The 13,020-nt window shown below is 29.9% G+C and overlaps 1 protein-coding gene across 3 annotated transcripts in view; it reads left to right on the top strand.

Annotated features, from left to right (window-relative positions):
- The first annotated feature begins 1,042 nt into the window (after positions 1-1,042).
- LOC132749558 (wnt inhibitory factor 1-like) overlaps positions 1,043-13,020 on the top strand; it is a 49,257-nt gene continuing 37,279 nt past the window's right edge. For 2 of the 3 annotated variants that reach the window (XM_060739369.1, XM_060739368.1), the window contains exons 1-2: positions 1,044-2,013; positions 9,215-9,354. In XM_060739369.1, coding sequence (XP_060595352.1) covers positions 1,845-2,013; positions 9,215-9,354 — 309 coding nt within the window. In that variant the 5' untranslated portion in view covers positions 1,044-1,844. Of the gene's footprint in view, positions 2,014-9,214; positions 9,355-13,020 lie in introns of all 3 variants that reach the window. The other variant, XM_060739367.1, reaches the window with a different exon arrangement.

Genomic DNA, 13,020 nt, shown 5'->3' with positions numbered 1-13,020 from the left:
CGGCTATCTATTAGCTTTAACCTCATGCATTGTTTACAATCATAACTCAGCTCTAAACCTAAAAGCAGTGTAAGTAATTAGCCTTTGCCACAAATATAGCGCCTGTCTATTCTAATCTTGCTGTTTTGTCCAAAGCAGAATGCGCATGCGCAAAATATTACTTCCGTTTCTAAGGAAATATCGTATTGTAAAAAAATGTCTTTACTGTCGGAAGTTCAATTTTTGTATTTTTATATTGAACTTATAAAATTTAAATGAACTGTCCCAAATTCAAGACAAGGAAGGTTAAGGGGTAATTGTTTGAAAAAACATCTAGTGTAGCTGTAAATTACAAGATGTGTTGTTATTTTCTTACACTTTTTAATGCAAGCTGCTTGATTTGTTTTACTGACAGTGTTTTAACAAAGAGTATTGATAAAAAGTATGTCTGATTTTTTGTATGAAAACATGACGTATGTTATATTTGTCTAAAAAATGACATGTTCATTAACATATTTTCGCTCAATTAAAATTTTTCAATTTGCTTACATCGAAATATTTTATTTTTATACTTCCTTGAAACATTCTTTTTTATAATTGCGAATGGTTAAACAAATTAAAAACAGGTTTTAAAAATGATTTTTTATTTATTATCCACATATGTTCATCCATCAAGCACTATGTTTAAACGGTGTTCGCATATGTGTTTAGATTCGGTATTATAAAATATAAAACAAAACACCTGGTATAGATCGACTGCGATAACTTCACCGCAAATTTGATTAGAACAAAACGTTAGAACGAATATCAAATATATATATCACATATAGTATAACCAACAACCAATTAGAAATCAATGTTACTATCACATGATCAATAATCTATCACAAACAATTATCAGAACATTTCGTGCCTATTTATAGAACTTTGGCAGGTGTCGATTGCCAAGTTATCGTCGGATATCTATAGGAAAGAAAATCTATTTTGATTTTCGCTCAAGATGTCCCAGTACCTTAAACAATCTGTTTGAACTAAAGACTGTTTACCTGATCATTTATTGTAAATAAGTTCTACGGTAACTTAAGTTAGTGATGCGATGGTAAGCACGATGGACTCGCTCGTACTAGTGAAACGAGAGCAAATTTGAATGGTTAACGTTTTTGAAATTAACACAAGGGTTAAAGAGAAGCAAAGCGTTCGCTTGATTGTTAACTGATTTTTTTTCAAACTAGGGATCCTTGATAATAGCTGCCAGCATATTTTTAAGTAGTTTTTCATTAACATTTGCACGGATTTATGGCGATTTTAACAATTTAGGGTTTAAAGGTTAACCCTTATTTTATCATTTTTTAATTTTAGTACTTCGATTGAGCGAACATTTTACAATGCATTTTATAGATAGTTTTCGATTCAATGGAGTTTAAGCAGATAAGATGATAGAAAGATAAATTTGATTTTGGGCGTACTTTTAATGTAAATTCGATTACACGTGTTTGATTGTGATTTTGATTAATATTAGTTCACACGACACCGTCTTAAAAATGTAAAAAAAAGTTGCATAACTCGGGCTAATTTATAATCAGTGCGTTTGATGAGATGTGATTGGGAGAAAATGCATGGATGTATAAAAATGGAATTGGAAAGATTTACCTCAGTGTGTACAAAGAAATGAACCATGGATTGACGTTCCACTACGACTCATTCATTCGTAGACTAGGAAAAAAAAACGTACTTATATAAATAAAGGAAGATCACTGGGAAAGTATCAAACACTATTGATCAGATGACGATCACGGGAATTATTGTATTTAGTAAGAGTTTGGATTATTTAAGTGACATAATGATGCTTGATCAGACTTAAGCGTATGGTCGCAGTAAATTACCGTAGGTTATCCGAGACAATGAATGAGGCGTCTTTACTCTGCTGTTTGTTGTTAGTAATAGTGTTAATGATGACAAAATGCAATGCTAGGAGTAAACTCTCTCTCTGGATAGACGAGGGACAAGTGCAAACAATTACAAAAAATGTTGCAGGTATGGGGATTTATTTTCAAACATATTATTTGTCTTTTCTTATATTCTAAAATTTTATTTTTTTATCTTTATTTTTGTTTCAATATTCCTCTTGGATATTTTTTTTTCATTTTTAAAATGTTTGAAAAATAATTTTTATATCGTCATAGCATACTATTCACTAAAGGGATGTTGAAAAGTAAGGTCAAAAACAAAATTGCTATTTTAAGAGCTACATCACACCCTTTTGTTAAGTTTTGATATGAACTATTTATATTAAAAAAGTAATAGTAACTTTTACTTCTTTTAGATTTATTTTAAAAAAAACATTTGTAACTCAATGTGTTAAATAAAAATAAAAATGAAATATTAAAACATATTATTAAAATAAAAAAATAAAAACACTTTTAAATAATCCATTTTAGTATGATAGTAAACGGTTTAACTGTATGTTCGCATTTCTTATATAAGATAAGTTTAGATCTTATGTCAGAAAGGTTTCTTCTTATAAATTATTTCATTTATCTTTTTTCTTTTTCAATTATTTTATTGATGTATAGCAAGTTTGATCTCTTACGTGACAAAAGAAGACCTGTTCACATTAACATTTAAGTGAAACAAAACAGATTTTTTATCATAATTTGTTAACAATTACATCTTATCATACATATGTATATACATGTATATATCGATTAGCCATATGCATTGTTTTGTAAGGTATTATCTAATCAAATGCACACATATTTTTCTACTCACACTGAAAAAGTCACGTCATTCCCCCAATAAAAACCTTTCGCAATATTTTTTTCTCATTTGTTTATACCGTTTATTCAAAATATTTTTGTTTCAACAAATTTGTTCAAAGTGATGTTCTGAACTGAACTCTATCGAGCTCAATTCATCCTAAACTGTTTCTGCATTATCAATGTAAATATAGATAGAAAAGAGTAGATTAAAATCGGAACTGCCTAAATAATGTGTAAAGAGCGTCTAAAATTAGAAAAACCTGCGTTATCTTTGGAACGTATTTTTTACGTTTAAAACGATTGTTTTATCTCGCTTGCCAGGTACGCTCACTAGTAACAATTCAATTGTACTTTTTTATCGAAAATTAATTAAAATAATGCACTTAGTTTCTGAACCATCTGTTGTTGTGAGTTTACGTGTCTGAATTTCAAAATCCAATACCGTTCGCATATTTACGTACGTTATATATTTATGAATATTTTTAATGTCCGCGGAGTTAAAGGTAGATAAAAAAAATGGCAGCTATATTCCTCGAGGATTACAATGCCAAACTAAGATAAGGCTTAAACATTTATCTGGGTTTCATACCGGTTCAAATCTATTAAGTTTTCAGGCGCATCTTTTTCACAATAATTGAGGAAAAGTTCTAATGCACGCTTGCAGAACATCAATTTTTGATAGTGACAGGAAATGCTTAAAAAAAACTATGATCTCGCGGGATTTTGGGTGATTTGAGGATGTATTATGTTAAAAGGTGTACGTAAGTCGCAATTGAGTGGATAACATTAGTTTGTTTGTTTGTTGTTTTTTTTCGTAATAATTTACATAATTGCCTTTAAATGCGCAAAGTACTATACTCCCGATTTACTCATTTTAAAACGTCTTATTTACTGAATGAGTAAACATTTTTACATGAGTTTTTTTAAGGTTAACAGTATGTTAAATATATCCCTCCCAAACCTTTAAAAAAATAAAAAATATGATAATCCAAAGGCCTACTTGTCCCGAGAGATAAAAAAAACAAAACCTTTTAATAACATTGTAAAATTGTATCGATAAATAATGGATAAAATACGCGGTATCACCCTTTTATTGCAATACAAACGTGCAGTGCTGAGCATATTATGAAAATAACGAAAAAAGATTGTGTGTGTTTCATTATCGAAATTATTAAGATTTTATAAACAGAAACTGGGCTTATCAGACATGGAAGTAAGTGTGCAGACCTCTCATAGATTATTAATAACGTGATAACGAAAAGAATACAAGATCTAATGTTAGAGACGAATTTCTGATGTAAAGATATATGTTTTTTTCATTTATAAATTATTGCAATGGGATTACGCGTGTGAAATGGAAACAAAAGAGAGAGAAAAGAGAGGAAAACAGTATCATACCTATTGGTACATTTAGGTGACACTGTTTGGATTTCGTTCATATATATCTGTTAAATTTGCTTTAATACTTAGCCATTCCATTGAAGTATTTAAATACAGATTGTGCTATATGCCTAGTATTAGAATTAAAAAGTTGTACTTTTTCCTTGTTAAGTAACGTCATTTAAGTGTACAAATAAAGTTATTTTGTAGAATTAAATTTAAGTGTCAATTGAAAAATTAATACAAATTTCAAATTTATAAGGTATCTGTTTTCTTCTTCTTTTCTTTTTTTAAATTTATTTTATTTATTTGTGTGTGTTGTTGGGTTTTTTTAAATCGTAAATAAAGTTTGCTTCGTATGCACTTACTGAAGTAATGAACACTAGTTAGTGTGGCTATATAAAACGATGACATTTGTATATATCGTTTTCCTTTTACCACTTAAAATGAAATTGCGACTGAAAAATTTAAAATAATCTAAATATCTAAAAACAATGAATGGTTATCAATTTATCAATAAGTTATAAAACTTAATGTATTATGAATAAAACTGATACAATATTAAGCTGTGTGTACTTCACGGACTGCTACTTCGGTTTAATGTAAAAAAAAAGCAAATGGAACTACTTCTTTAGGAAAAGGATTGTCCACCGGAAGTGCAAGATGACTAAGCAGAATTAAAGACGCCATCAGAATGACCACAAGAACAAAGTGCAGGTGCATGATTTATGGAATTTCGAAAAGAAATAAATTCTTAAAACAGACACGAGTATCTAGTCACGCCCAAATCTAGGTTCGCCTAAAGACCTTATCTTTGCAATAAGCAAAAGGTGTGTGCAAGCACTCGGCAATGACATTAAATTCCTTTGCGCAAACAATGGTACCTACAGGTGTCATTTGTACATTTGTTAGCCAAGTCAAATTAACGCAAAGTTCGTTGATTTATCAAGAGAAATAACATTCTTTAATGCTACCTTTGCATTAGCCTTAAATTTACCTAAAAACTTAGGTCATAAATGCATTAAACAACATTATTTTATATTTATTTCCATACTTTTAATGATCATCAACAGCGATTAGTTCTCATTTTGAGAACAGTTTTTTGTATTGCAAAAGCCTAATGATGATGTTGTTATTAACTCGCTGAAATTAAGCGTTCCTGACAACTTTTTGGAAACATCAATCTACTGTTATGTTTCCAACGAAAAAAAAAAAAGACGAATAAAAAAATCTCTTCTTCTTTGGCTTCATCTCATTTACCAAAATGTATTTTTAATAACTTCCGTAAATAATAGTTCGATGTATAAAAAACGCCGTAAATTATCTTTTACTACAGTAAATAGAAGAGTGCGCCATCATTTACATAAACATACGGTTTATCTGTAAATTATCATTGAAACACGGAGTTATATCAGAGACTTCTCCAAGCCTATCTGTACTACACAATGTTAGTTTCAACCGTGGTAAACTGTTGATTATATTTTATCTTGCACAAGTGGTAAGTTTTTTGTACCTGTTGAATAATTTACGGGATGAAACGCGGAAAGCCTCGTTTATTTATTTGTGTGTTCATCTTTTTTGTTAAGTGTGTTGAAACATTGCGTCAAAATTGGTTTGGCATTATGATGTAACATTGTACTGTATAATAACGGCAAGTGACGGAAAATTGTTCGTTTAAAAACGTATAGAATGAACAAATATGATGATATCTTTCCCGAAGAAAACAAAAAACTGAAATAATACTCTACGAGCAATGTTTAAAAAAATTTTACATAAATTATGTAAGATATAGAAATACATAATTTACTAAAAGCATGGTACTTTTGCTCAGAAAAAAATATTAGATATGTTACAAAATAAGAATAATCAGTATGAAAGAAATGAAGAAATAGTACGGATAAAATTGATGATTTAGTACCATTTCTTATAACAAATTGTGTCCCGTCATGAAATTATCCAAACTAACTAGTATGTATAAATATCTCTATAATATTTGTCATTCCTTCTGTAATACAAAAAACAATGCCTACAATTATTTGTATGTTTTCTATTTAATTGAAATCACGCACATATGGATTTTATTGATGTTTTCAAGTTTAGTCATACGATTTCGCAGGACAACATATTTTGACCATCAAACTACCAGTCATTTGCTTTGGCCTTCGATTAATATAGTCTGGCAGTAGGAGATCTTTTATGTGCACTTCCAGGTTAGTGAATAGACAGCGGACTCCCGCGGGAAACTACTTTTGGCGATGGCTTGAATGTGTGACAGCTTCAATATTGCCAGAGTGACATTTATAGAATGGTATATATCCCCCAAAGGGGTTTGGCGATTGACCTATTGGCAATGCAGTCGGTTGAGTATCTGTGTTGGAGAGTTGACTCAAAAACATTGATAACTTTGTTTATTGACGTCACTACATTTGGATTCTTCCGACAAGGATTCTTACATGTGATATTTCTTAACATTTATATTGGACAAATTAATTCAAAAGAAGACTGAGAGGAACAGTAAAAAAAATTACACATATTTCTGTATAAAGAAAATAAGATTTCGTTTGAACATTAAAGTTAACATTCATGCAAAGTACACCTTTTTTAACTTCAGTTCCTAATGTAAAAAATTGTTTCATCTTTTTAATCTTGGACGACTTGTATGCAATGACAAACACATGCACAGGTACTGCTGTTTATAAAAGCATACCGCAAATTCTCGTTATACAAACAGGTCACAAAAAATGGGTCTCGTAATAAAACAGTTTCTTCTGGTGATAGCGATAGTGAAAAAAAGAAACACATAATAATAATTTGTTGACAGAAAACAGGGAAAATAACATAATTGTTAATATTTTATTGTGATAAGTAAGACATGATTTTATGTTACCAATTTCATGGTATTCATACACTTTGATATGACATCACCCATGCAACACGATTTATCCCAGTAATCGTTTAAGCCTTACATCATTTTTTTTTCTCTAATTTAATAATATATTTTTTTTTATTCTAATCTAAGAAATTACGAATTTTATGCAAGGTTTAAGATATGATTTCAAACGAGAAGTTATTTTATGAGAGTGTGGTGTTTCGTGTGATAGAATGCAAGTTTAATTGCAATGGTTTGCATTGTTGCAATACCTTAATATGCTCATAGTTTTTTTGTTGTTGTTTTTTTTATGTATTGTGGCTTGGCGCTTTCTGTCCGCTCTTGAAATCAATTTGTGTTTAGGGACCGATAAGTAGTACAAAAGTTCCAATCACCTAATAGTAAAATAAAAGTCAATGCCGTCTATTAAGAAAAAAATATAAGCAGAAGAAAAGGCATAGGTTCCATCTTGGCAGTAAAGCCATCCGTTTGTCGGTTGAATTGACTTTTCCTGATGTCACTTTTGGAATAATTAAATGTTTACATACTCTTATAATAACAAAACACTTGTATGGTTCGATTTAGTTAAAGTTACTGATTATGTATCCTAAAAGGTATACTTGCACACTATATATTTGTAAAACTATTGAAGCCTTTAAATAGTCAATATTATGAAATCTTTCTATGATACACCATTTATAAAAATGTCACCACAACACTCTTACGAATCTGTAGGTCTTATATGGCGAAAGAGTCAACAAAAATGCTTTGTCAAAGTAACAAAGCGTAAATAGGCATTGTAAAATTTCAATAACGAATAATTTTCCCAAACAAATAATGCTGTTCCATTCCAAAGCAGTTGCCCGGCATTGATAACTCAAGATGACTCTTTCCTTTCATGCAATCGCAAAGCTATTTATTATATTTTGAAACAACTGACAGCCTGTAAAGAGAGAGAAAAAAAATAGGATAAGTAAAACCTGATAAAATGTAACAATGTTCGTGGCATTCGAGAACTGAAATCTTGCATCACCCATGAAACACGATTGATATCACCTATCAGTTAAACCTTCCATTTTTATAATCTTATAATTTATTGTCTTAAAGATTTCTTTCTGAACAATAACTATGTAAAAATGAATGTTTTGCGAGATAAACGATATGTCATATTTATTGAATAGTATCACGAAATGCATACTTGAATCTGTTACGATAACGAAGATGTCATGCAGAAAAATAACAATTACATAAAAAGTGGCTTAGTATATAAACTATTTTGGCAAGAGATCTTATATTAAGATATAAAAGCAGTGACTGAATAGAAAGAGAGAAAAAAAGAACCACATATTAATGGGTTTTTTTTAGATGATAATATTAATAAAACGCCAATACTTAATTTATAAAGCGTGCGCAATTAAAAACGGTTGTAAATAAAAAGCGGGAAATTGCGAAATAAAACTTACAAAAACCTTTGTAAATAAGATGATATTTCTGAAACATTGCACGGTTTGGATTGCCAAAATCTACTCAAAAGATATCAATAAGTAAGGAAAATTAGTACAAATGTAACCAAATTCAAGCATTTTGTTCGCCATATAAATATTCAAAATGCAATTTTGTATATGCAGTTTAAATCAGTTTGTGAATAGATATAATTATATCAGTAAAACGAATTGTTCCCTATATCTCTTTGTATACAAATTATCTTGATATCGTTTTAATTCGTTACATAAGTTTCGAATATGTTATTAGTCAATTTGATTTCATATTTGAACAGAATTCAGAATCCTTTGTAAATTGTGCGGCTACAAAAATTATAAATTGATAATTGTCAAATGTTTGATCCCTTATTGATTGTATTTTGGACCGGCGGCTTTTCATTGCAAATGAAATGATATTGTATTGTATTGTGTTGTGTTGTGCTTTGTTGTGTTGTCTTGTGTTGCCTTGTGTTGTGTTGTACTGTATTGTATTTTATTGTATTGTATTGTATTAATGTATTACTGTATCATTTACTTATTTATTATATTTGTGTACAAACCATATTTTTATTACAAGATAAACATTTTTTCTAATCTTCATATGCAAGGAACGCTACATCATGCAGGCCTGCTTGACTACAGTGAAGGGTAGAGTAAATATGAAACATCAATATCTTATTTTGTTATCAAAATATATTAAAATATCTTTAAAATCTTATTCGTTTTACATTTTGTATATATTTCAGGGCTTCCTATGCACTTATACATCATACACGAAGGAATTTTAGTGTATTATATGAATGACGTGGATTTAATATCAAACCTACCTATCTTAGAATCAGACATTGATACTGTGAATCTAACTTGGGAAGCGGGAGATGAACAGGTAAGACTGGTTCTTAGTATTTTTGGCTAGATAATTTGGTATTTTAATTGAATAATGGAACCTTAACAGTCGTCTGCTTATGAATGAATTGTTTTGTTTGGGGTATTTAGCCTAGATTATATACACACACATACACATGAATTGTTTATACTATAAAATTATCATGGGTTTTGGTTTATTTCTAAGAAAGAAAATGAATCTCCTCTTCATATTTCTGTCCAATCAAAAATCATTTCGAACGCTGACGTCAAATATGACGTCATTTACGAGTACAAGTTACGTAAACAATGTCGACACATAATGACATAATAACCATTATCAGCGTGGAAAGTTTTTCATCTTGCATCATTATATTTATGGTGTTCTTAAAAATCCAAAAGCTTAAACCTCAGAAAGGGTTAAAGTCAAAGCATTATAAGTATGTCTATAATTATATAGTGGTTTGGACAAAGTTTTTATATCACAATTTGATATGGTTGCTACTAAAACAATCTGCCTTCATTTTTTTTAATATTTCTGCTGAATAAATGTTTAGATCTTACAAGTGCTCTCAAGTTTGGATGAAGTTTATTGATTTATAAACACCGATAAAAGAAAAAGTTTAAAGGCGAGACGTCAATCAGATACTTATTATTGACTTGTCAAAGATTATTGAGGCATACCCCCTCCCCCGGCAAAAGAAACTATGGCCAAATGAAACCGTAATTACATGAAACTGTGACCAAATGTAACTGTGACCAAATAAACTGTTTCTACCTGAAATTGTAACCAAATGGCGTTGTGATAAAACAAAAATGTGACTGAATGAAACTGTAACTACACGACACTGTAACCAAAAGAAATTGTGATAAAGCAAAAATGTGACCAAATGAAACTGTGACAAAACGAAACTGTGACCATGAGTTTAAATGCAAAGATAACTGACAGAGGAATGAGATTACATAAATATTTCAAATGCAATGTGTACCTAAAGCAAACAAAGTGGTCTTTCTTTATCAAGCTTATCTTCCTTGAAGTTAATTATATGCTGAAGCATTAACAAAATCAGAGATAAATTCTATATTCAAATTGTTTTAACAACAAACATAATTATCTCCTTGAAAAGAACTCGGAAGAAATTCTAAGCTATAGCTCGAAATTAGAAACTAAGTTCACAAATTCCACTTTGACATTGAATTAAGAAAAGTTGTTTTTTATTGAAAGGCGTTTGTTATTTATAGGGAAAGCAATATTGTGTTTTATTGTTTTTGCAATTTCTTTTTGAATTATTCGTGGCATTAAAACTTGAAATTTATATAGAAAATTAATCATAGATCATCTATTTGTTTGATATATATTTTCCTCCAAGAAAATGAAAATGAAATGCATATCCCAAGTGTCTGGTACTTAGACAGCTTGCTGTATACGCTTACAAGGAATATCAGTCAATCAACAGCACCTCTTATTGCGATCATCAGCTAAACGTGTTAATTACACGATTTATAGCACACTTTTAGAGATTGCCCATATTTCTAAGGTAATAGACTGAAAAAGCCGCTCATCTGTTTGGAAAGATTAGAAGCTCTCAGTGTTAAATGATTTATTCTTTTTTGTGAATTTTAGTGCCTGAGATCAGTCGATTAAAACGTATATTACATAGACTTTAATATATTTTATAAGTTGATGGTATCTTAGGTACAGAAAAATGTGGGGGGTGCGTACAAAGTATTGTTAAATCTAGGGAATATTTTAACTTTTTTTCTAAACACTCAAATAAGTTATTAATATATAATTATACTATATAGGTTATTTTTTCAATACTGGAAATTACTTTAGGAAAAACTTGAAGGTCACTTATAACAGAATTTAATTTTTCGAAAATTGAAAACGAATAGCAAAGGATTGTAAAGTGAAAAATTCTGAAGCAAATGAGTGCGATTAAAGTAGGCATAATAACTAAAATTTTATCATGATATTTTATTGGAAAATGTGACGATTTCCATATGCTTACATTTACATACATGTTTATGTACAGTTTATTTGATATTAAATTATATAAATCAAAGTTGACATAGTTATATAACAAAAACTTAGTCGTAAAAGCATTATTTTTGGTCTACAAAACAGACCGCAAAAAAATTTTTCATTTCCAAAATTCTTCCCCTAGACATACACTCGTTGTGAAATTAACAAAACCAATTTCACGGATAGAACTTTCGACTATAAGAAAAACAATACCTTTCGGTAAACAATGTTATATAGCCAAGTTAAAATAATAACAAGTATTAGCATTTCCAAAAATGCTAGGAATCGCCGTTCAGTCAGATATTCGGAAAAATATTTCTTGAAATAGATTCTTCCTAAAATATATATTTAGACCTTATGTTTCTTCTTTCTTCTTTTTAAGGAATATGACTTTTCATTATCTTATTACCAAATAGGAGCCTACAAACTTGTTTCGTGCTTCGAGCATGAAGAAAGTTTGTCAATTTTATATACGGGTAACCCGACAAATAACATGGCGGATGTTGTGACCCGAAGGCGCCCCTTTTTTAGTTTTTTTGTCGTCCATTTTGTTAAAAGCTTCATTTTGATTGACTTACGGCAGGCGGTGTACATGTAGAAATGGTCAAATCTTGTTAATAGTATATGTCGCCATCCAGTAACGGAACGGCGACAAAATGGAAGGTAATATTTTTGCAAATAAGTGTACAATTGAAAAATCTACAAGAAGAAATGACACTCACCTCAAAAGGGACATCATACAAGCATTAAAATGTTATGAATATGTTATAAATATCTATATATAAAATTTTAAAATATGTACGTAAAAACAAAACGATCTTATGTACAATTAACCCTGTAGGGCGCTGACATTAGATGAGCTATTACTTTAAACAGTCTACTACATCTATCAAATGTAATTTATAGCTCAAACAGTTCTCGCTTATCTACTATATATACTATTATTTCAACTAGGAATTGATATTTTGCAATATATCAAATCTAAACTATTAATAGCAGACGACAAGATAATCTTGTACCTAGTGGTTTCTATTAGTTTCAAAATGCAACATAACAGTAGGTAGTGTCTAGTTCTATTTATAGTTCTCTATGAAAATTAGAATGACTCAGCTTTTTATTTATAACAAAGTTCATTTTAATCTGATTGTATTCTAACATACATAAAATTATATGTTAAAGTAGATGTTTTCAGCATATCATTTTTGCTAATTGATCGTTCTTGGCTATTGTATGATGGAATTTGATACACAAAAAATCTATCCAAAAAAAAAACGCATTGTTATGTTTGCTATGTGGTATGAATACTTGAAAAAATGATGTCTTTTAAACAAATCTTCTGCAACACAACAAATCTTCTGCCACACTACTAATCAGCTGCAACACTACTAATCCTCTGCAACACCTAAAGTCTTGTGGAACTATTCAAATCTTCTGCAACACTACAAATCGTGTGCAACACTACAAATCGTGTGCAACACTACAAATCGTGTGCAACACTACAAATCTTCTGCAACACTACAAATCGTGTGCAACACTACAAATCGTGTGCAACACTACAAATCTTCTGCAACACTACAAATCGTGTGCAACACTACAAATCTTCTCTATATTGGCGGGATATCAATGGTATTTTCTATTAAAGTATTATGTAAAATATAAGAA

This window comes from Ruditapes philippinarum, unplaced genomic scaffold, assembly GCF_026571515.1.
Source record: "Ruditapes philippinarum isolate M1 unplaced genomic scaffold, ASM2657151v2 ctg345_1_1_1_1, whole genome shotgun sequence".
NCBI lineage: Eukaryota > Metazoa > Mollusca > Bivalvia > Venerida > Veneridae > Ruditapes > Ruditapes philippinarum.
This window is presented reverse-complemented; position numbering and strand designations above follow the sequence as displayed.